General features: G+C 43.1%; 1 protein-coding gene across 1 annotated transcript in view; it reads right to left on the bottom strand.

The window, feature by feature from the left end:
• Nucleotides 1-22,805, bottom strand: part of NRK (Nik related kinase) — a 120,965-nt gene that overhangs the window by 19,347 nt on the left and 78,813 nt on the right. Inside the window, exons 16-26 of the mRNA XM_084639819.1 lie at nt 22,550-22,681; nt 21,386-21,453; nt 20,237-20,352; nt 16,911-16,999; nt 15,308-15,426; nt 11,002-11,095; nt 8,253-8,429; nt 7,260-7,389; nt 6,705-6,863; nt 3,668-3,811; nt 1,716-1,850 (exon numbers count right to left, since the gene is read on the bottom strand). Coding sequence (XP_084495945.1) covers nt 1,716-1,850; nt 3,668-3,811; nt 6,705-6,863; nt 7,260-7,389; nt 8,253-8,429; nt 11,002-11,095; nt 15,308-15,426; nt 16,911-16,999; nt 20,237-20,352; nt 21,386-21,453; nt 22,550-22,681 — 1,363 coding nt within the window. The remainder of the gene's footprint in view (nt 1-1,715; nt 1,851-3,667; nt 3,812-6,704; nt 6,864-7,259; nt 7,390-8,252; nt 8,430-11,001; nt 11,096-15,307; nt 15,427-16,910; nt 17,000-20,236; nt 20,353-21,385; nt 21,454-22,549; nt 22,682-22,805) is intronic.

Raw genomic sequence — 22,805 nt, 5'->3', positions numbered from 1 at the left:
GTCTGTTTTATTTTAATTCTGCCAGACATGAGCATTTCCCTCAGAAATAGAACACGCCACAAGGGTATTGCTTTCCTACACATTTCTGCCTTGTTTTACATTCAGCGTCTGTGTGGCAAATTACAGTCAGGTTCTCTAAAAGAGATGCAGGTGTTACACAAGTTAGGTAAGAATCATTTCTGGGGGAGTAAGGGGGTGCTCAGCACATGCCGCTCAAACGGGACCATTTCACACTGGCACAACACATAATGGCAGCTCGGTGAAGGGGTGAGGCTGGACGAGGATGGAAAACTGATGAGAAAGGCCAACCTGGGCAGAGAAAATAAAAAACAGCGTTTTCTTGCTCTATACAGGAAAATGCCCGTAAGGACAAAGGTTAGAATACACAAGGATTTGCAAACAGTGAAATAGCAGCCGGTGCTTGCCCAAAGCAGCAAAGCAACAGAGACAATCCCTGTTTATCTGACAATGGAGAGAGAGGAATATATTGCATTTTGCTGAAGGTCAAAGTTGAGAAGCCAGTTTAAAGGGGATGCTGTCTGCAAAGTCCAAGGGCATCCACACAACTCCTGTAGACATGACCACATTTTGGTAAACTGGAAATGTCAAGGTGCAGGGAGGCTTTTTGTCTGAGGTTTGCAGGGGGTTCTCTAGAAGTTAGAGTTTTTCTGGCTCCCCGAGAGTATTTGTATGACCATTTTGTCAAATTACTTAAGTTATTTTCTATCTCATGCCCATCCTCCCAGAAGCTGCAAACAAGTGTACATTTACATTTATGAATACTTTTCTTTACAAAAGCTAAAAATGAGCCATTAGAGTTGAAAATAAATCCAGATGCACTATAATTACAAAGAAAATAACTATAGGTTCATGCAGATCTATTTAGCTTTCTGTCTCTGATTTCATTCTAAACTATGCCAATTTTTAAAGCACTGTGTTGTACAAGCAAAGCAATAAAACAGAATATAAGGCAAAGACCTCCCCATCCCAACCACCCATCCACCCACACATTAGTTTGCTATATTGCTTGGGAAAACACAACTGTAATATAGCATCTTTTAATACAGTCAAATCTATTTTATGTTCTGCTACAGCATGCATCACTGAAATATCTTAAGTGCTAAAGTAATAATGACTGTCACACATACTGGTGTTCATCTTCAAAGGTGCTCTATGCAGAAGCCGAATAAGAGCCAGATGATATTTCAGCTATGGTCACAAATGCATTTTACTGCATACTTAAGTAGAACATTGATATGTATATTTAGGGCTTATACAATATAGAGACAGGGACGAATTGTGGGACACCCATCCAGATCAATTACCTGCAGGCATCCCATTGATACCGTTACCGTGCAGGTACTCTGGGCCAGAAGAAGAGACTGGTATGACGGAGGTGAAAGATGTCACTAACAATGAGGATGCCAGCCAACCCCAGAATGCTGAAAGCACCGGCTGAGCAGAAGAAGCGTCCTGCCTTTCAGTTCAGCCAGCCCTTGCAGCAAAGAGTAGTACACCCTGCTGGCAATGGCTGCAAAGGGAGGAGCAATGTGCAGTTAAAGGGAGAGGGGCGTCCGTGATGTACTGCACGCGGGTGTGAAGAAATGACCAAGTCCAGGTATAATTTTTCAATGAGGGTGAAGGAAAATGTGGCCAATACGTGTGATCAGATAGGAAAGGAGGACTGCGTAGGGCTGCCTAGGAACTAGACTCACCGACTTTGTAGTGCACGCAGCCTTCCAGGTCTCCCACGGACACCCAGCCTTGCCGCTTCTCCACCTCTGGATCATTGCGCAGAATCTTGTTTCTCAGCCAGGATAAATAATACACCCTCAGCTTATTCTTTTTGCCTGACATACATAGATCAGAAAAATAAAAGGCATCACATTTTACTTCCGAGCAGTACAAATCTCTTGAATTCAGCCTCAGTGATTGTTATGACCCAGAGTGCAAAGAGACTTGTGTCGTTTCAGCGAAGCCACGTGAGACATGAGGCCAGCAGTGCAGAAGAGGAGACACCATGTGGTGCCGATGTCTGCCACGGCACTGAGACACCGATTGTATTGTGGCTCTTGCACACCTGTATTTATTTTTTTCTCTTTTCCCAGTCTTCAGACTTCACACAAAGGTTTTCCCTTACACCCACAGAATGGCTGCCCCCAGACCCAGGCCTGATGGGAGAGTTGAACATCTGACATCAGTCTGAAGGGAGGATTACAGATATTATTTGGAAAAGCCATTCTGGATGGGGGAGCTTCGTCAGTTCCAATTCATTGTCAGCCTTCATTGTAGGCGCCTATTTTCTTTTGATTCCCGTTGGAGGGTGTGATGCGGTGCCCACCCTACACAAGCCCTGGAGAGGTTAAAGGACTCAGCAGGCCAATTAACTGCCCAGGCTGCACCTGAAGAAGAAGACAGGCAGCAGGCCACTCATTGGAAATGATCTCAGCTGGGCAGGAACAGAAGCGGGCTGTATAAAGCCTAGAAGCTGACAGCAGCAAGGGGCTGGAAGGAAGTAGTCTACAATCACTACCTGGGAGGAGAGAGGTTGGACTGGCAAACCCAGAAAGAGGGGGAAGCCAGATAAGGAGGACGAAGCCCAGGGAAACATCAGCAAGGGGTAGGACTGTATAGACCTTGGCTGCTTGTCACAGGATCCCTGGCCTGGAACCCAGTGTAGAGGGTGGGCCTGGGTTCCCCTGCAAGCCACTGGGAAGTGGCGCAGTGAGTTGGCGACACCAGCCACCCAGCTGGTCTGGAAGGACTTTCATTTCCCTGGAAGGGGAGAAACTTAGTGACCAAGCCACAAACAGGAAGCTGCAGCTCCGGGAATAAGAGAGGCCTCAGAGTAAAAGAGATGATGGGTAGCGACACTGACAGAGGAGGGCAGCGCCTGGCAAGAGCTAATCCCCAGAGCCACCAGGAGGAGGCGCCACCAGCAGTCCTATGATCGGACGGGGGGTGGGGCATTATTTCGTAATTCCTTATCTCAAGAAGTCTTTTTAATTTTGTTTTTAGACCTATATAAGGCAAAATAGCAATCTAGATTCAAGAGACAGGCTCAAAAGGGATGCTGCATTACGTGGAAAGTCAGAACGAGCAAATCTGGGAAGCACAGGCTTCAGCTATGCCAAATGCATTGTGTCCAACCTGTGTATAAATAGAAGTCATTCCAACCTTCCCATCAAGGGCCTGATCCTGTGAGGTGCTGAGCATCCTCAGCTGCCTTGGCAGCCAATGGGAGCTGAGGCCCTCAGCACCTGCAGACTAGGGTCCCACATGATTCATTTGCCCTCTTGCCAGCCATACATTGATGTGATTTAACAATGTTTGGATGGAAATCTGCTTAGAGCGATGCTCACATGTTATACGAGCAATTAACCAAACACAGACTTCCTTAGCAGCAATGGAATGATGTTTTAAGCATTCAACACATTTTTATATCCCACAAACCATTTTACACATTAAGTATGTAATGGCATATCCCAAGTCACAGACGAATCTGGAAGGAGGATGCAAATATTGGAGATCCAAAGAGTGCTTTCCTATTAGCAAAAATAATTGTCCTGCTTTGTCCTACAAGAGGAAAGTCTATAACCGAATTCATAACCTAATTCTTCTTTATAATTTATAAAGTGGGTCAGATACTTTTAGACACTGAACAAACCTGATATGGTGATTAGCACATTGAGTCCTTCCAGAACATCCATTTGCTGGAATCGTCTCCTTGTGATCAGTGAGTAAACCCTTCCTTGTCCACTTCGGTCCAGCAGCCATAACCCGTTCTCCGTCCCCACCAGTAAATTTACTCCTGTTAGTACATAAAAACCACTGTCAATTATCTACTTAGTCATAGCATATTTCAGCATTAATCGCTTATCTATAACTGACTCTGCTTTGGGCTTCCTTCTCTTAACTGCCTCTGATATCTTCTCTGGCACTATGCAGATGACCTCGTGAAAAGTGAATTACAAAATTCTCACCACTTCACAATGCAATAAAACCCCAATCCAGCTAAGTACTTAAGTGCACATGTAATGTTAAGCATGAGTAGTCCCCCTTAAGTCAACGTGGATTTAAACTGCTTTGTGAACTCAAACTGGTTTGTGATCCCAAAAGCAGACTATGAATATTGCAAAACCTCCAACTCCACTAATGCTCCTGCATTATGCAGGAGGTCAGACTAAACAATATAATGGTGCCTTCTGACCTTAAAAATCTATGAACCAACTCCAACCTCAAATTCAATGAGGGGTAACAGTCCCAAGCACAGGGCACACTAGAAAAGGAACAAATGATGCTAGGAAGTGGATTGTTCAGGACTGAAATTTTCCGTGTTTCATAAAGACGCTTTCGAATGCCAAATTAATGGAGTGAATCCATCTGAAATCTAATTATTCCCAGCGAAGTGAAGGCTCCAATGGGCTGCTGACATGAACTGACACCCACTGGATGGGGATTCAGTTTGGCTGGAGTGATTGGTAAGGTTCCTAATCAGTATGTTGTAGTGGAAATAAAACAGCATAAGGTATTACACTGCACAAAACCATCGTTTCTACTGGCAATGCTCCGATGAGGACCTGGCGTTGTTCAACCTCAGTGTACATGTAATTACAGACTTTGCTACGCTGTTCTGTTCTTAATTTAAAATCTTGGCCTCCTTTAAACATGCATTAAACAAAACTGAAGCTGTAAATGGGAAATCCGCATTTCCTTTGGATAGCGTTTCCCCTATTTCATTCATTTATTTTGTTTTTCATGTGAGACTCAAGCTGACTGGAGATAAATATTTTGTCAGCTCCACAGAGCTCATCTTCTTTCTTCTCCTAAAACAGATGGATGATTAAAACCATTTCAGAGCGAAGGCACTAGGAAATGCGGGCCCTGTCCACAACTGGGCTAAAGTGGAGTAGCTCCCCCGGAGTCAATAAATCTATGCCGATTTATACCCACTGGGTTCTCTCTGTACGTGGCTGATCCTGCAAGGTGCTGAGTACCTCTTGAGAAATCTGTAGGAGTTGAGGGAGTCCAGCCTCTGAGAGAATTGATATCTTGATCTGTTTTAGCTTCTAGAGAAGATTCCCATAGAAAGACTCTATGGCAGAGGTTCTCAAACTGTGGTCCGTGGACCAAGCTCCATTCAGGTGGTCCGTGGATAGTTCCCTCTAAGGTGTGTGTCTGGGCGGCACACACAAGAGAATGACGGGCCACCCACCTAATTAGTGGAGTCATGCAGGCGTGGCTCCACTAATTAGATGCCTGGACCCTGGAGAAGACGCACATGTAAGGTGAGGCGGTGGCCTTGGGGAGGGAATAAAGGGTAGGTGGGAGGGGGCAGTGGGGTGAGAGGAGGGTGTGGGGGGAATTTAGAATGTGCAGGGCTGCAGCGGCCAGAGAAAGAGGCCTGTGGCTGCTGCGGCAGGGGAGAGAGGGAGAGACCCCCCCCTCCTGCCCAGCTCCAGCTCGGGGGCTGCCACGGCGGGTGAGAGAGGGAGAGACCCCCCTCCTTCCCAGCCCCAGCTCGGGGGTTGCCGTGGCAGGGGAGTGAGGGCACATCCATCACATTAGAAAGGTAAGACTACTGGTATTAAAATATGAGTTGTGTGCTTTTATTTGTAGAACCAAAAAAGTTAATTATTATTAAGTTTTTTTTATGTAGCGCTTTTATCCAAAGCGCTTTACAATAGTTACCTAGCAGTAAAAACAACATTTAGAAAGAGCATTAAGTTGTCTGCCGAGAACCTCAACAATTTTCAAGTGATCCACGAAAAAAAAGTTTGAGAACCACTGCTTTATGGAATATGTAGCATATGTGAGGGGATGGCTTAACCCAGTGGTTCTCAACCAGGGGTACACATACCCCTGGGGTCTTCCAGGAGGTACATCAACTGATTCAGATATTTGCCTAGTTTTACAACAGGCTACATAAAAAGCTCTAGCAAAGTCAGTACAAACTAAAATTTCAGACAATGACTTGTTTAAACTGTTCTATGTACTCTGCACTGAAAGGTAAGTACAATATCTATATTCCAATTGATTTCTTTTATAATTATATGGTAAGAAAGAGAAAGTCAGCAATTTTTCAGTCATAGTGTGCTGTGACACTTTTGTATTTTAATGTCTGATTTTGAAAGTAGGTAGTTTTTAAGTGAGGTGAAACTTGGGGGTACGCAAGACAAATCAGACTCCTGAAAGGGGTACAGTAGTCTGGAAAGCTTGAGAGCCACTGGCTTAACCCATTCAGCTTCAGGTGTGGCATTATTTCCACTCCCCAGAACCTGAAGGATAATTTGGCAAAGCTTGGCATGGTCAATTCAGCACTTCATTCAGCTAAGGAAGATTCATAAAATATTGTGCGGTTTACTGTGTGGGAAACGTTCTGGCAAGGCCTTAAAAACCCAGGTCCTGATGCTCTGGAAGAGCATGATGATCTCTTGGCTCTTTCAGTGAGAAAGATTTTAATTTAGTGCCTTCATCAAAATGTCCTCCTACCCTGTTGCACAGAATGTTCTGCAACAGAGATTCGTCTGCCTGTCACCTTCCACCTCGAAGGTGGCTTCATTTAAGTACCGCTGTAGGTAAATAGTTAGTCACTTTGCGATGAGGTGCAATACAAATGCAAAATCTCAGCACAGCCTATGCTCTCAGAAACATGCTGTCCCTGTTTTCTAAATAGACAGATGCCTCTTTATTTCTAAGCTTACCCCACAGAGCAGCACACAGGATCTCTGAATTAAATTTCTTCTTGTATTTGCGAATTTCTGGACTGTCACTCTGTGGCCGGATATTTGTGGGGTTGACATTGACAACAGAGCCTTTCCTTGCATTCCCTCTTCTAATAGGCTCTGGTTTGGGGCTAGATGCTGGAAGAAAAGACACAGAGAGTCATCAAAGATGTAAGTGTTCGGTCACACCCCACACATGACTTGTTTATTGCAATTTGAAAGCAAGTCCAGAGAGCTGCATGTTTCACCAACAGCCAGGGAATAGTTTCTGCAAAACTTAACGTAGCATGAGGTAGAACCATAGGTCTGCACAGTTTCTGATGTATTCATGAATATGCATTGGGCTCACACAAGAACAGAGTAATGCACACTTCATCAGGAGCCAGTGCAATGAAACCCAACACTATTAACATGGATTTAGCGTTTCAAAAAGTCACCAGAAAATTCCAGTCTTCATTTCCAAGAATTAAGCCAGATGCTTTTGGCAAAAGAGCCAGGCATGATGCATTTTATGATAAGAGCAAGCATACTCACGAGAGCTACAAGTAGGCCCTGCTGGACTGCTGGGAGGTGAGATTTGTAGTAGTCTAGGATCTATGAACGAAGTAAAGGATGTTGTAGATGATGAACTGCCCTTTGAGGGTGTACTTTCAGCACTTGATGTCTACAATGAAAAATAAGGTCGGTTTTCACTTCGGAAGTTGATGGCAGGGAACAGATATTGCGTAGCACTGTTGGTATCCAGAAAGCTCTCTGAGGTTTATATGAAACTGTACATGACATAATTAGATATGAACAACAATTCTGAAGTGCGAGTTTGTGGTACAAATTGAACTACAATGAAGGAAGCCTGAGCAAAGAGTCATGACAAGACACAGCATAGAAGTGAACTAATTGGTGCCTAGAGGAAGAGATAGAATAACAGACACCTTGCATTTACATCACTCCCTGCTGTCTGATTTGAAGTAGGACATTATTCAAACCTCTCTGCAGCCAGGAGGATGCTGTTGCAGCAAACCAGGGCTGTTTTAAAGACCTGTCTCTTGAGAGAGTTATGACTTATTTGCATCTTTAATGTTATCCCTCACCTGGCAGTGCTGGCAATGTTCCTTTGATGTTGCTGATTTGCACCATCGGCAGAGAGATGGATGAGTAGCTAAGGTAGCACCCTAGGACAGCGCTGAAGGCAGCAATCTAAGAGCATTAGCACCATGGGAAAAGAGAAGACGTATACTACTGGAGTGCAGGGGAAGTATACTAATGTTTGGGTAGGGGGAAAAGGAGGGAGTAAAGAGTAAGGGGGACATAGAGGAGTATGGATGGAGAAACAAGAGAGGAAGTAGGGATTGGGTTAGGGCACCCAAGACTTTCTACTGGCCCCTGGTTCAAGCCTCTTTGAGAAGCAAGGGGAACAAAGATCTCTTCTCTTGACGAGATTTGATCCTTTGGCCCCTATGCTGGAGAAAAGGAAGGACTGGAGGGGACTGTTATTGCAGTGAATCTAATGAACACAATTTGAAGCTATACCTTATTATTTACAGATTTGTTCTGAGGTCCTTGACTATTCTGAGTAACTTTTTGCTGGTTCACCGAGGAGTCTGAAATTTGGCTTTGCTGTAGGAGATCCGGCAGGAGATAGTTCTGGTTGTGTATGCTCCAGAGTCCTTCCTGGGTGCTACCACTTTGTTTCTCTGCAATATGATTCTGCACATGAAAACAGATTGGGAAGTTAAATTCACCACAACATACTTTTGTTTCATCGTGTAACCCTAGCTAGGTAGGACAGAAAGTACTGGCAGGGCATGGTGAGGGGAGGCACAGTACTCTATGTGGTACATCAGGTAAAGAAAATCAGCTTATGGCACAAATGTCTAGCCGACAAAAATATTAAATTCAAATGACAGTGCACTGACATGCTGATCTATGGCAAGCATTTATACAACATCAGTAATGCGCCTTATTTACAAAATAGCCGTCTTTAGTTCATTAGTAAATCTTCACATCCCCAAGTGGTAGGTAAGGATGTACTGTCATCTGGGTAGAAAAAATGAGGCACAGAAACAAAATGATTTGCCCCTCGACCACAGGTGGAGTCTGCATCCGAGCTGGGAGCAGAACTCATGAGTTCCTTGATCCCAGCTCTGTTCCCAGACCATACCTCATTATCGTCCTTGTCATTAAAACTTTCACTTACTGTAGCTGTAAGCTTTTATTACAGAATAATCGCATTCAGTGAAGGGACAGTGAAAAGACTGGAAAGACTAAGAATCAGTCTTATCAATGCGGTGCATTTTTATACTGCAGCCTTCCTTAGTAGGATCACAGACATCTGGATAAATACCGGTCAGTTCAGTGGGTTTATAAGACATCACACAAGTAGCATCTATAGATGTGGTAGGGCAGAGGGCTCTGGGTACAACGGCCCAAGTTTAAGGGAAAATGACTAAACATAGGGAAAGCAGGGTTAGGAGCCATTGGCAAGGGAGAAAGAGATGGACCTTGAGATGGGATTTGTAAAGGGTCATTGAGGCACTGATGTATGTTCTAGAAGGTGAGTGGAGTGCAGAGGGATCTGTCTACTGTGGAGGATGAAGGGGAAGGATGGTATTTGAGGACCATCAGTGCTGGGATGTAGGAAAACAATGGGATGCTAAGTTTTACATTAGAAATTTCCTTTTGAATTATACTAAAGGAAAAAAAGGAACACCGGCTGAATCAGAAGCAGCAGTCTGTGTGGTTTGCTGGCTGATAAACAACCTAGTGAAGTAAACTAAGCCTTTGTGAATGCTGGCCAATGTATCTGAAGACAAGCAGTGAATTCTAAATCTAAGCTGTTTGTCTTTTAAAAGACAAATAACCAACTGGAAATTAAAGGGATGCTGTGAGGCATTTTTTATTCTACTTTTTTTTAAACTTGCCATTAGGCTAATATCCTGGGCTGTATTAACAGGAGTGTTGTACGTAAAGACATGGGAGGTAATTGTCTCACTCTACATGGCACTGGGGAGGCCTCAGCAGGAGGACTGTGTCCATTTCTGGGCACCACACTTTAGGAAAGATGTGGACAAACTGGAGAGAGTCCAGAGAAGAGCAACAAAAATGACAAAAGGTTTGGAAAACCTGACCTAAGGACTTTTTTTAAAAAAAACCTGAGCATGTTTAATCTTGAGAAAAGATGACTGACCGGGGCACCTGATAGTCTTCCAATATGTTAAGGGCTGTTATAAAGAGGATGGTGATCAACTGTTCTCCGTGGCCACTGAACGTAGCACAAGAAGTAATGGGCTTAATCTGCAGCAAGGGAAATTTAGGTTAGATACTAGGAAAAACTTTCTAACTATAAAGGTTGTTAAGCTCTTTGTTGCTTTTTCAGTTGGGGAACCAACATTTGATTCCTTCCTAAGAGAGGAAGGATGCTATTATGACTGAGGCTCAGAAGCCAGGGTTGGGGCCTGGGAACCTGAGCACTATTGCTGGCTCTCCCACACTTTGCCTCTATGACCGAGGGCAGTCACTCAATCTTTTTGTGACTCATCGTCTCCATCCTTGAAATGAGAATAAATTCATTAATGTTTGTCAGTGCTTCAAGGCCCATGAATAAGAGGTGCTCTACAAGAGCAAAGTATTATTATTATTCCTCCAGCTTGGTGTTTTCAAGGCAGTAATGGAGTGAATGGTTCTATTTTGTTTGCTTTCTTTTTTCGTGTACCAGCAATATCATCTGCTCTGGGAACATGGTTTGCTAGTTAATGCAGGTGGAACTGAGCCAGCAGATGGAGTAAGACAGCACAACATACTGGTTTTGTGCGGGTCCTTTATGATTTCTTAAATTCCTAGGAATGAAGATATTTTTCACTGGGTAATGATTTAAAAAGTGAGAGGATATTTCTCCCTAAGTTATAAACATTATAAAGAGGGTGAAAAATCTGGACCCTAATTCTGTATTATGATGACGGATAGTATTGTGTTATGTAGGTCCTTTAACAAATCTGTTGATTCAAGAAACTCTTCTACTCAATAAGAAAGAAAGACAAATAAGGAGGCACAATTTTGTAATAATAAGCGAATTTATAGGAGGCACAAAACCTGAAATGGCTTAAAAATCGCTTAAAGATTTGCAGTGTAATTTGAAATTGCAGATCAAAACTTTACAGTAAAATGACCTCAGTGCTGTTCAGAAGAAATGGAAATGATGTCTACCCTGTACATTAGCAATGATAGGCAATTTGACTTCGCACACCTTCCCTCCGCCCCCACCTTCAAATGTCCAAATTACCTTCTGTTCTATTACGATGCTTTGGGGTTTGAGTTCAATTCCATCTGGAACTCTTGTCCTTGAGAAATCTGCCATTCCATTACTTAGCAGTTGCCTGGTGACAAACTCCAAATAATGAGCAGACCAAATCCAGGTGAAAATAAAACACACACACACATTCTAAAATAAACTAACACCACTGAAGTAGCTAGTACACTTGGATATTTTTGTACGGGAGCAAGCTGATTAGCTTGCACACAAATCTACATAGACTTTATGCTGAAACTGGCACTAAGGACGACTTGCAATAGAAACCCCTCTACCACCCAAATACCAAGTGATTACTTTATACTTTCCCCAGTGACTCCAATATAATTTTTTCAGACACCACTTCAATTAGGCAATATATATTTGGTGCATAGAGTAGTCACTTCAGACAGGCGTGACTATGTACTTTGCCCACTCCCCTGCCCCCAAAGAAAGTATCTCCCACACTAGTGAATTTTTGTCCAAAGGCTGCAATTATTATTAAATAAATAAGAAACAACAATAAAGAAACAAATGGGGAAAATGTGTATTTGTACAGCAAAGTTGGCCATGGCCAACCATCCCCACCATATGCTACCCTTTCATTCAATAGCAGTTTACTGACCTAAAAGCCACAGAGAGGGCCCCTAGCAGTATGAAACCTTCCATCCCGTCTAGGCCTAGACACAAGGTCTGGACTACAAGCCTTAAACCTGTGCCTCCATACACAGCAGTCACTTAGCCTATCCCTGCGAGCCTCTACTAGTAGATGTTAATGTCCCCTGGCAACAATTAACCCTAAATTCCAAATGATAATCTGGGAGTTTAAAACTACCTCCCTCCCCACAATTTTGGCCCAAATGGCTAGGAAGAACCACATGAGACCCCAAAGAACATAACAACGTAAGAATGGCCATACTGGGTCAGATCAAAGGTCCATCAAGCCCAGTATGCTGTCCTCTTATAGTGGCCAATGGCAGGTGCCCCAAAGGGAATGAACAGACAGGTTATCATCAAGTGATCTATGCCCTGTTACCCAACCCCAGCTTCTGGCAAACAGAGGCTAGGGACACAATTCCTGACCATCCTTGCTAATTGACACTGATGGACCTATCTTTCATGAATCTAGCTAGCTCCCTTTTGAACCCCTTTATAGTATTGGCCTTCACAACACCCTCTGGCAAGGCGTTCCAGAGGTTGACAGTGTGTTGTGTGAAAAAATACTTTCTTGTGTTTGTTTTAAACCTGCTACCTATTAATTTCATTTGGTGGTCCCTTGTTCTTGTATTATGAGAAGGAATAAATAACACTTCCTTATTTACTTTCTCTATACCAAGAGTAGCAACAATGCTAATCACACAAAGGTATGCAAATGCTATCTGAGTTTGCCCCCAACGGAAAAGAAAATGGCAATATATTAGACAAAATATGCGTAACATGTCCATGTATTAAACCCTATAACCCACCCAGCTCCTCCCTCAGCACATTCGTAGGGTGGGAAATAATTGCTACAGCTGCAGGAACTGGCTCCACATCTTCCCCAGCAGCAGCCTATAGAAGGAAAGGTTAGTTCCACCCTCCATGCCAATCAGATGTCCCATTAGGGCCTCCAGGGCAGCCAATCACTCAAAGTTAGCCTGGGATTGGATGAGAAGGGCAAGGTGCCCTTGGCATCTCCTTCAGGTGACCCTCAACAAGAATTTCCCAGCCATCATTGTGCTGTAAGGAAAGGTAGGAGCGTGGGCTGGGGTGGAGATGATGACAACGATGATGACACTCTGCTCTAACACAAGTCAAGCTGTGCAGTTTTTCTTAATACAATGGGCATGGAAGAGCACAAGTGCATAGGGTTCCTCCTATCAAGTGGAGACAGAATCCATGAGCCTGATCTGGCTCCGCTTGAAACACATGGGAGCTTTCATTGTCTTCCGTGCTGGCACAGCATAGTGGAGTTTCAAAGCATTGTACAAAAGTACATAAACTATTGTTATCAACACTTTATACATGAGAAAACTGAAGTGCAGAAAGACGTGAGTGACATGCCCAAGGTCACATTGTGAGTAGTGGTAGACATGGCAACAGATCCCAAATCTCCTGACTTCCGGGCTTCTGCTCACTCCATGAAGCCTGACAAACAAAGGTACGTTCTGAGTGGCAGATCCTCAGCAGGATAGTTGAGGACCATTGGAGGACTGAACTTGTATTTGTATATTTTGTGTGCGATATATGCAAGTGTCTCTTCATTGAGGTTTATTTTTATTTTCTGCCGCTCCCCCCAACCCCCGCATTTTCTACTAATTGATTCTGGAGCCTGGTGTCAAAACCTCTATTGTACTCCTGGGGCTGTATCACAATCGGTCCGAGTTGTCTTCTGTAAGCAAAGGCAATAACAGTGCAAGGGGCTATTGTTTTCAGAGGAACAGAGTCTGAAGAAGAGCAGTGACTTGCTTCTGAAAAAGGGATTAAATTAAACAATCGCAAACGTAATAAAATTGGAAGGAAGCATGACATGACAGAGGAGGGATTGCTGGGACTGCTCTTATGAGGAAGGTGAGTAGGACTTGCCCTGAAGGAAAACTGAAATCCACTTTTATTAATTGTGACCAAAGAGAGAAATACAAATCCAGGGGTGGGGTGCGTATGAATTTTCTGTGTAAATTCAGAGCTGAGATGTGAAACTGATCTATAAAAATGAGCCACAAGAAATCCTCTGAATTAGGGGGAAATGGAGTTATCTGAACATTGTGACGTCTCCCAGGAGCTGCATTCTCACTGGAGTGGTATTAATATGCATAAATACAGTACACCGGTACATACACTTTACAGGCATATGGACAGTTTAACCCATGCAGACCACATGCAGGAAAGTCTTTTATTAAAAGAAAATTCTGACTTATCCGGTACATAAGCAGAGCAGCAAATAGCACTCAAACCATTTCCGCTGAACAGCCCATGGCGAAAGACAGCTGCCCCTGTCCTGGTTCCCCTGAAAACATGCCCAGAGAGTGCTCCTCAGATCCTCCACATCAGCAACAGTGAATGGGATTTGGCCAAGGGGACAAAACAGTTTCTTCATATGTGGCTATACTGCAATTACAATGTGGACATAGCCTTCAGCTCCCTGGCAATTTATGCACTCCAAGAGAGGACAGATTATGCAAGATGTGGCTTTCTCTCTTTCACCTGTTCTCAGCCCGAATACGAGCAGATACCAAAGCTGCTTTGTAGTTCTCCTGGGAACAGAGGTGAAAGTAAGCCGGTACGCCCCGGACCACGTACTTAGTGGGAAGGAAAAAGTTTTTAATTCGTAACTCCTGTGGGAATGGAACTTTTATCCAGGTTCTGAAAAGATTCATTACTCGCTGCAGATTTCACTTTGACCACTAGGGCCTCCTGTATCCAATTAGCATTAATCAGGATACATTTCCCTGCAGATCTATCACGTAATCGAAATGGTGCTCAACTGAGATCGGGTTATTAGCTAATAGGTGAGATGATACTTTTGATGGCACAAAACTTCTAGATATGACTCCATATATCTAAAGGCAAACCTCATGGGGGTCATACTGTGAATTTCCTTTTACAAAAGGCCCTGCAATTCTCAAATTTAGAAGAGAATTATGTGGAGTTAAAAGGACAGTGATGAGAAACTTCAGAATTATTATGGCATGGGAGGGCCACAAAACTCTAAAAATTAAGTAATAGGTTTAATGTTATGTAGTGAAGCAATACGTTTTTTGGATTATCTGAGGTTTACAATGAACTCTCACCTACAATTGATAAAAACGTCCCTTTTCAGATCACAACAGGGAAGTCTGGAAGAGGGGCACTCAAGAAAAATAAGGCCTTATGTAAAACAAAAACCAACAAGCTAGAGAGTTTTCAACATTTCCCCCCCTGTGTTTTGAAAGCGGTAAAACACAAATCAGGAGCATATGCAGGACGGAATAGATGTGCATTCTGGAAACAACTGGTAATAGCAATGCACAAGCAATTATTTCTCAGGAAAATATGCCTTTTAAATGCCTGGTAGGCCTTGCAGATCTCACTCACAAAAACTGCAATAGAGAACGGGAAAGCTAAAGGAGAATAAAAAACTTTGAGATCAGCTTGATAAAAAGCATGCAAATTGGAGATACACCATCTGATCACTGTAATAATGTTGCAAAATCAAAAATAATACTGGCCACATTGTCGGCTGGCGTAAAGGGGTGGCTCTTATGTCAATACAGCTGTGCTCATTTACACCAACTTGTCCTTTGAGAGTTAACAAATTAGTAACAAAAGAAAAAAAGCTAACCTTGTGTGAATCGTATCATCATCATCGCTGCTGAGCAGTTCATCACTGGATGATGAATATTCTGCTACTGTGGAGAACATGTTGGCACCGTCTTTCCCTTTGGCGAAGAAGGCTGGACTCTGAAGAAAGAAAACTCGATTGCATTTTCCCATTTAAGAATCCACTGCAAAATCACATGAGCAAGCAGCCACCTTATTCCATTTCTAGTTGGTAAATAGTTACTGCAACTTTTAACTAAAACTCTTTATTAGGCAGATAACACTTTTGCACCGCCCCACACTGGAGCCAGGTAGTACACAAAGAATAATGAGCTGAACTAAAATGACTGAATTCCTCTAGCAATGGCGTCTGGTTAATTTTAACCAAGCTGTTAATTTTAGGCTCAAACATCTCACCACCATTTAGCAGGGTGAATGCTCACTAGTAGTATAAGCACCTTTCATCCAATCTTGGCTCTTTAAAAATGTTACTTTTGAATTTTGGGGCCAAGGTTAGGTTAAATCTCAATGGTATTCAAGGGATGGGCTTTAATACCTGTGTAGAAAATGCTTGTGTGGAGAGGTATTATACACAGGAAAAACAAACCTCTCACTTTCATTTTACATACACATTCCCCCAGGCTGTTTGGGGTGGGATTGTGCTTCAAGGAGCCTCAGCCCAGCTGCCTACTTGGGCCAGTGGGTAAATGCCATAATTTAGCCCTAAACTGGAGCCCCTTGGCCTCTACTGAGTCTGCTAAAGTGGACACCATGCTAATTGTGATGGTGGTTTTGATAATGTGGATACAAGTCTACTGGGAAATGAAGTGAGACCATCATTTATCTACCAATGATACTTCTGTGGCGCCCATTACCGCAGTACCTGAGCACCACTCAATCTTTAATGTATTTGTCTTAATACACCCCTGTGAGATAGGGAAGTGCTACTATCCCCCTTCTTAAGGATGGGAAGCTGAGACAGAGTGAATATGTGGCTTACTCAAGGCCACAAAAGGATGCAAACCTGGTTCTCTGATGTCCCAGGCCTTTTCCCTAAGCCCTGGACCATCCTCCCTCTCCTCCAAACCTGTCTTACACAGACCGCCAAACAACTAGCTGACCTTACGAACTCTAGGCTGCTACAGGTTTGCTCTAGATTTGACCCAGTCTCTGGCTATGCATTCCTCCAAGCCATCTAGGTCCTTCCCTGCAACTTTTAAAATACCAAACATTCCATGTATGATCTCTTGCTCAGGGCATGTTAGCTCCAGTTAACTGAACCGATGGGCAAACACCCAACTTTACAAGGCTGAACTAATAAAAAAAAACAAACCCAAGAAACAGAGGTCACACTTTATATTAAAGACACATTTATACACAGCTCCTGAAGGGTTAACGCATTATTAAGCGTGTTACAGTCATAAGTGGTAGGTGATCAGAGGGTTATAAGAACAGCAGTAGATTCTGCTACAGTGGGTTATATGCTCTGCCTATGAGCAGCCTGTTGACTTGGACTCTATAACAATTGGTTAACCATTAATTAAAACGTTTATATTGTTTATAAATGTACCCTTACTAGAAAGTGTGACCAAAACCAAAACAGTATTGGCAGTAAAAGAACCTACTGAAAACTGGGCCAGGTGAGGAGCATTTTCAGACTTCTTGAACTGCTGCGGGTGGTTCTGGGACAGTGGGCTCTCTGCCTTGGACGAGCCTTGATTCCCCAAAAGGAGAGTTGTAGAGAGAAGCATTAAATACATGGCACATACAACAACAGGACAATCCCTCAGCACGTGCATAGGCCTCCTATGCTTGCATTGTATTGTTTTCTCTTTTATGGAAAGGGAAGCCTTCCTTTGATTTTTAGGGTGAGCCGGCCCCTCCTCCCCTTTCCCGCCCCCCGCCCCCCCTCCCCGGTCCACAGCCCTGCATGGCTGTGGAAGTCCCGATGCATTTCTGCTGCCTAGGGTGAGGCCGGCAGAGTGGAAGCCAACTGGCTCGCACAAGCGCTGTGGGCAGTGGAAAAGCAGCAGCTCTCTGAACGAGAAGAGTGGGGAAAGTGGACATGCCAGGGTTGGGGCCGACGGGTCAGCCTAACCCTCTTAAACAGCTCATCACATCAGTGATTGCTCGGCACATTCCACAGCAGGGGTGCCACCCAGCTGCGCTCCACTGATTGCAGGCCAAAGCAGAGGATGGAAACCCTGAGCCCCAAACCACACGTGCATGTTTTCCTAAGCACTTCATCTGACTGTAGAGCAGAAACAGCATAGAGGGCCCCATCCTGTAACCCAGCCTTTGGGTAAGTATTCCCTACTCCCGTCAGCGGTCCCGCTAACATCAATGGCTCTGCTCCCATTCGTAAGAGGGAGTCAAGCCCTACATTTTTTAGAATATTTTATGACATTTTGCCACTGTCCAAACTTCAGAGCTCTCATCTCTCTCCGAAGCCAGTGCCCTGTGGAAGCCAGGGTAAGTTTACACTGAAAGCGAAGCTGCCATAGCAGTCAGAGCTAGGGTGTATAAAACTGCACTGCTCCCTCTGCTAAAAGCAGAGGGGAATGCCCCCTTCGCCAAGGCTGTTGCCTTGGAAAGTCACTGTTCAGGTCTTGCTTCTCTTTATTCTTTGGCAGTAATAAGCCATGTCAGCACTTCTCCTGGCACAGATTGCTGGCTTAGCTGTGCTGTCTGATACATTGTGTATATGCGTGTGTGTGTCTGTGTGGGGTGGGGGGAGTAGCCAAGGCTACTTCCCAAGCAGCTACACAGGAAGGGCAGAATTGTCCAGGATCGCTGCTGTCCTCCTCCACATATGGTCTAATGATGCAATTGGCCCATGAAAGGAAGTACTCCTTTCTCCTCTGCACCGGCATGGAAGGCAGCTCATAACTCAGTTCATTGCTTAGTAACTTATTACATAACCTGTCCCATTGCTATCAGCGGGACTACTTGCAGAGCAAGACATTGCTCAGGGAGAGTAAGGATGGCTGCATCTGGCCAGATTAGAACTCTATAATGCAGGCAGTTATTTGTGTATCTACATAATTTTATTACAATCACTATATGGATTTAAGCATTTTCTAAAGCTGTTTTGATTCCAAACTCATTACTAATCACTGAGTGTTTAAAGCAACTAGGCTGCTATATTAGTTTAAATGTATTTAAACACCAAATTCACTGTTCCTTTGGCTTTGAGAAAATAAAACTTTTCCCTGACTACCACACATCAGAACAAGCTGTCATTCAATTACACTTAAGAACCCAAGGAGACAGGTTAAACCACTGGGGAGTTTTTCAATTCTTTCCATGGCCAGTGAGGTTTTTAGTTCCCCTTCCCAGAATAGCACAGGTTTTACATATCAGACAATGACTGTGAAGTGGCGCTGGGCTGCTGCATGATTGCTTTTTGCTGAATTATTATTGAAAAGGAAAATGACATAAAAGCAAAAGAAAAACAAGGTCAAATCATTTGAGACTGTGGTTTGGATTTTTCTTGAAGCCAAGTTTTCTATATCCAATGGCTATTTAAAGCAAAGTTTGCTTGAATGTGTGACTGCAATAAATATGCAATTTGGCCTTCATTTGTCAAGTTTTTGTAAATTAACATGAACATCACTTTAAAAATAACTTTTTCTTTAAATTCCATATTATTATGAAATGAATTTCTAAGATGCTCATTGCCATGATATCAGCCTTAACGCCAATAGAAACACCAACGATTTCCCCCTGCCTTAGTAGTCATTTACATAGTGCAAAGTGGGTATCAAATGCTACCATTCTGCAGAGAGCTACACAAGCAATGGCCAACCAGGCTTAATATACGTAACTGGTACTCTGACATCAAGGCAATGAGATTCTTATAATTAAATGTATTTTTAAACAAGACACGGTGGGTGAGGGAATATCTTTTATTGGCCCAACTTCTGTTGGGGAGAGTGAGACACGCGTTCGAGCTACCTGAAGAAGAGCTCTCTATAGCTCAAAAGCACGTCTTTCTCACCAACCGAAGTTGGTTTAATAAAAGGCATTACTTCACCCACCTGGTCTTATTTAAAATACATTTAATTCTAAGAATTATAATATCCTTGGACCAACATGGCTACAACAAATGACATAATATATTTAGGAGTAACTAGAGAGGAATAAGGCTGTCTACTTCTCCTTCCGTGTCCCTGCCTGCTGGTGCTTCAAGCCACATATTTAAGAGGAATCTGAGTTTGTACCGCCACGCATTTGCATGGACTAGCATAACCCAAGCGAGCTATGCAGGTCTTCATCCACAAGTACGATGCAAAGCTGAAAACCCACCACACGTTTTGGTTACTCTACATGTGGTTGTCTTTGTCTAATAATTTGCTTTTGGCCCCTTTTAAAAGTTTCACTATATTTTTCAATAAATTATAATATACCAAAGGAATGTTTCATAAGAGGCTGAATGGGGAACCTCATGTCTTCCCCAGCCAAAACAATAATAAAGTGCAGAAATGTTAATGCATAACAGCTGCTAAACTGTATCATCTCATTAGCTAGCAATCCAATAAAGTAGTAAAGGTCATGAAGAAAAGCTCCGGTGAGTTACCCTTATTATAGCGTTAGGCCAATGTACCCGTAACACCAGATCTACTGACTTTCAACAGTACTAGTGAATAAAAAGACACTGATTTTGTTTTTCACCTCCTAATTAAGACAGTTTATTACATTTTCCATCTGGGAACATGCTCACTGTCAGTTTTGCACTCAAAAAAGGAACAGTTTCTATTTTAACTCCGTGCTTGGAACACAGACCATACAATCCAGAAAGCAATCAAAATCATGTCATGAAAAGACATGCAGTGAACACAAATATAAATTTGTATGCAAGATTTTGACATCTTGGACTCAACATGTACCAGATTTCAAGGCATAGGAACATTACACATTTTGATTGATAAATCATTGACCTAAGAATCACCTGAGGTTGATCTTTTGCTGAGATGAGATCCCATCTCCCATTGCCTGCTGCCAGGAGAGCTGCTGCTGCTATTTAGTTTCAGAGCATGTCCCCCTGGGGATGGCTGCTGCACGTTACTAAACACAAAGACAAAAATCATATCCAAATATTTTGCATTTCTGTTCCTGGGCCTCAGAGCACTTACAGATGTTACTGAATCCAGCCTCAGAACACCCCAGGGAGGTAGGTATTATTGCCTCCATTTACAAACAGAGAACAGAATACACAGGAAGATAAAGGGACTTGCCTAAGGTCAAAATGAAGACTGTGGCATTCCTGACTCCAAACACTGTGATTTAACTACTAGCCCATGTCTCTTTTTTGCATTGCATCCTATAATACTTAAAGAGAGCATATTTAGTAATGAAGCTATTGGCAGAAACACCACAAGTCACGGCTAAATTGCATATATGCAGAGTCAGAGACAGAAATTGGGAGCATTATTGCCAAAACCCACTGACCTCTACCACCTGCCCACAGTGTGACACACATGAGTCTGATTCTCCATTAGCCTGCTCCTCAAGCAGTCATTTACACAAGTGCCAAGCGGGTGCTAGCAAAGCTGCACGGAAGGGTTTTACACCCACTTTTGTGCTGGTGTGAATGATGGCACCATATCCAGGGCAATGGAGAGTCAGGCCCACTGAGTTGTATTCATTGTGCTCAAACTACTGGACCAAATGAGAGAACTCAGAGCAGTCAGCACTAGGCCCTGCATACGAATGTGCAGGATCAGGCCCTTGCATATTATCAGTGCAATTAGGGACTGATAATAGGATGAGATTAAAATTATGCTGACGCAAAAAGAGAAGCGGAGCCACAAGCGGGTTTTATCTGGGTTCAAAATCACACATGTAAACTGTTAAGAGGAGAAATGTGAGCGGGTTTAGAAGCTTCGTTAAGGTTCAAGGTCAGAACATTTGGCTGGGTTACTTTGTGGGTAAGTTGGCTCCAAAGAGGGAATAATTGTCATGGCCATTAAATGAAGTATGAACCGACGTTGACAGTGGAGTTCCTGAAGTTATGGCTTTGATTTTAATGAGCTGGCTTCAGTTTTCCTGTTGGTAGTAAATCAACATTAGTTTAAGCACAAAACACAGAGGAGCTTACCTTGAAGGACATCTTTGACGGCCAAGATGATCCCTGCTGTAAAATTTAGAGGTTGTTCTTTCTGGAACCTTAAAGATTTAACCAAATGTTTCAGTTCGCTACTCTGATATCATATACTCAGTTAATAATCCCAACGTATGCCCTGCATAAATACAAGACAGACTAAAACACACAGAAGAAAAATGCTCCAGTGGGACATTCTGGGAATGTGTCTTTTTATTGGAAATTACTTTATTGTTGGGTCAGTTTTTGTGGTGAATGGGGGAAATACAGTTCCGGTCACATAAATGTTGTTCCTGTCCAGGGACTACCAGCGTACAGGGTGAATTACCTTAAATTGCTACAAACAACACACCCACCCAGGAGGCAGTAGAACATATATATGCAAATACCCAGCACTTGTACATAGGGGTTTTGGCTAAAAAAGAAACAAAAAATCCTTTGAATTATGTGAACTAATAATCTAGCTCTGCAGTGTAACTAGATTCTTCAAAACCCGGGGCAGAGGGAAGGGGGCAGGGAGGAAAGAAACCAAATAGTTGGTCTAGCCAAATAAGTGTTTACACATACACAGACCACACACATATATTACATGTACTGACATACACAGCATTCACTCAGTTAGGCCAGATATTATTATATTTACTCAAATCCATGTTTTTACATTATCCTTTCCAGATTAACAAGATCTCTTCAACCACATAACCAATTTTGAACTCCAGGGTGATTTTACTAATATCCTATCAGTCTATTCTAACACAGGGAGTGACAGAATTACAGGGTGAAATCCTGGCTTCATTGAAGTCAATGGGAGTTTTGTCAAGATTTCACACATAACCCCTTCATCAGTGTGTTGGGTTTAATCTGCAATAGCCATTCCTATCAACTGTACATTAATTGTAGATTAAGAAATGGATAGTGAGATGGGGGGGGGGAACCCCCCAGCAGGAGTCTAATTCTCCCCTTGATGCAGATCTATCTGTCATGTGCCCATCAGTATCAAGGCGTATGTATAAGTTCTGGTAATATGTATGGGGGTAAAGGACCTTATTCAATGCTTAATGAAGCAAGTCAATGGAATGAATCCCACTGACTTCAGTGAAGCTGAATTAGGCACTATTAATAATGGCCAGCTGGAACATATACCCCTTCAGTTTCCAGTACCTTTGGAGGCTGCTCTTCATTTTGACAAACACTCCAGAATACATCATCCTGTCCTGGGCTCACTGGTGTTATCACCATGTCTGACAGTGAACTGCTGTGGTATACGTCTCTACTGGTCCGGAGGTTTTCACTCTTCAAACAAATGAAGTTTATGTCAAACATTATCCCCCAGCCAGAATCGCTCTACAAACATCACCACCGCCACACTGTTGGTATAGCCAGGTATTTGGCAAAGCAGACATATTGCATTAAATAA

This window comes from Lepidochelys olivacea (assembly GCF_965140295.1).
Source record: "Lepidochelys olivacea isolate rLepOli2 genome assembly, chromosome: 9".
In the NCBI taxonomy this organism is placed as follows: Eukaryota; Metazoa; Chordata; order Testudines; family Cheloniidae; genus Lepidochelys; species Lepidochelys olivacea.
The sequence above is the reverse complement of the archived record's forward strand: the minus strand, read 5'-3'. Positions and strand labels throughout refer to the sequence as shown.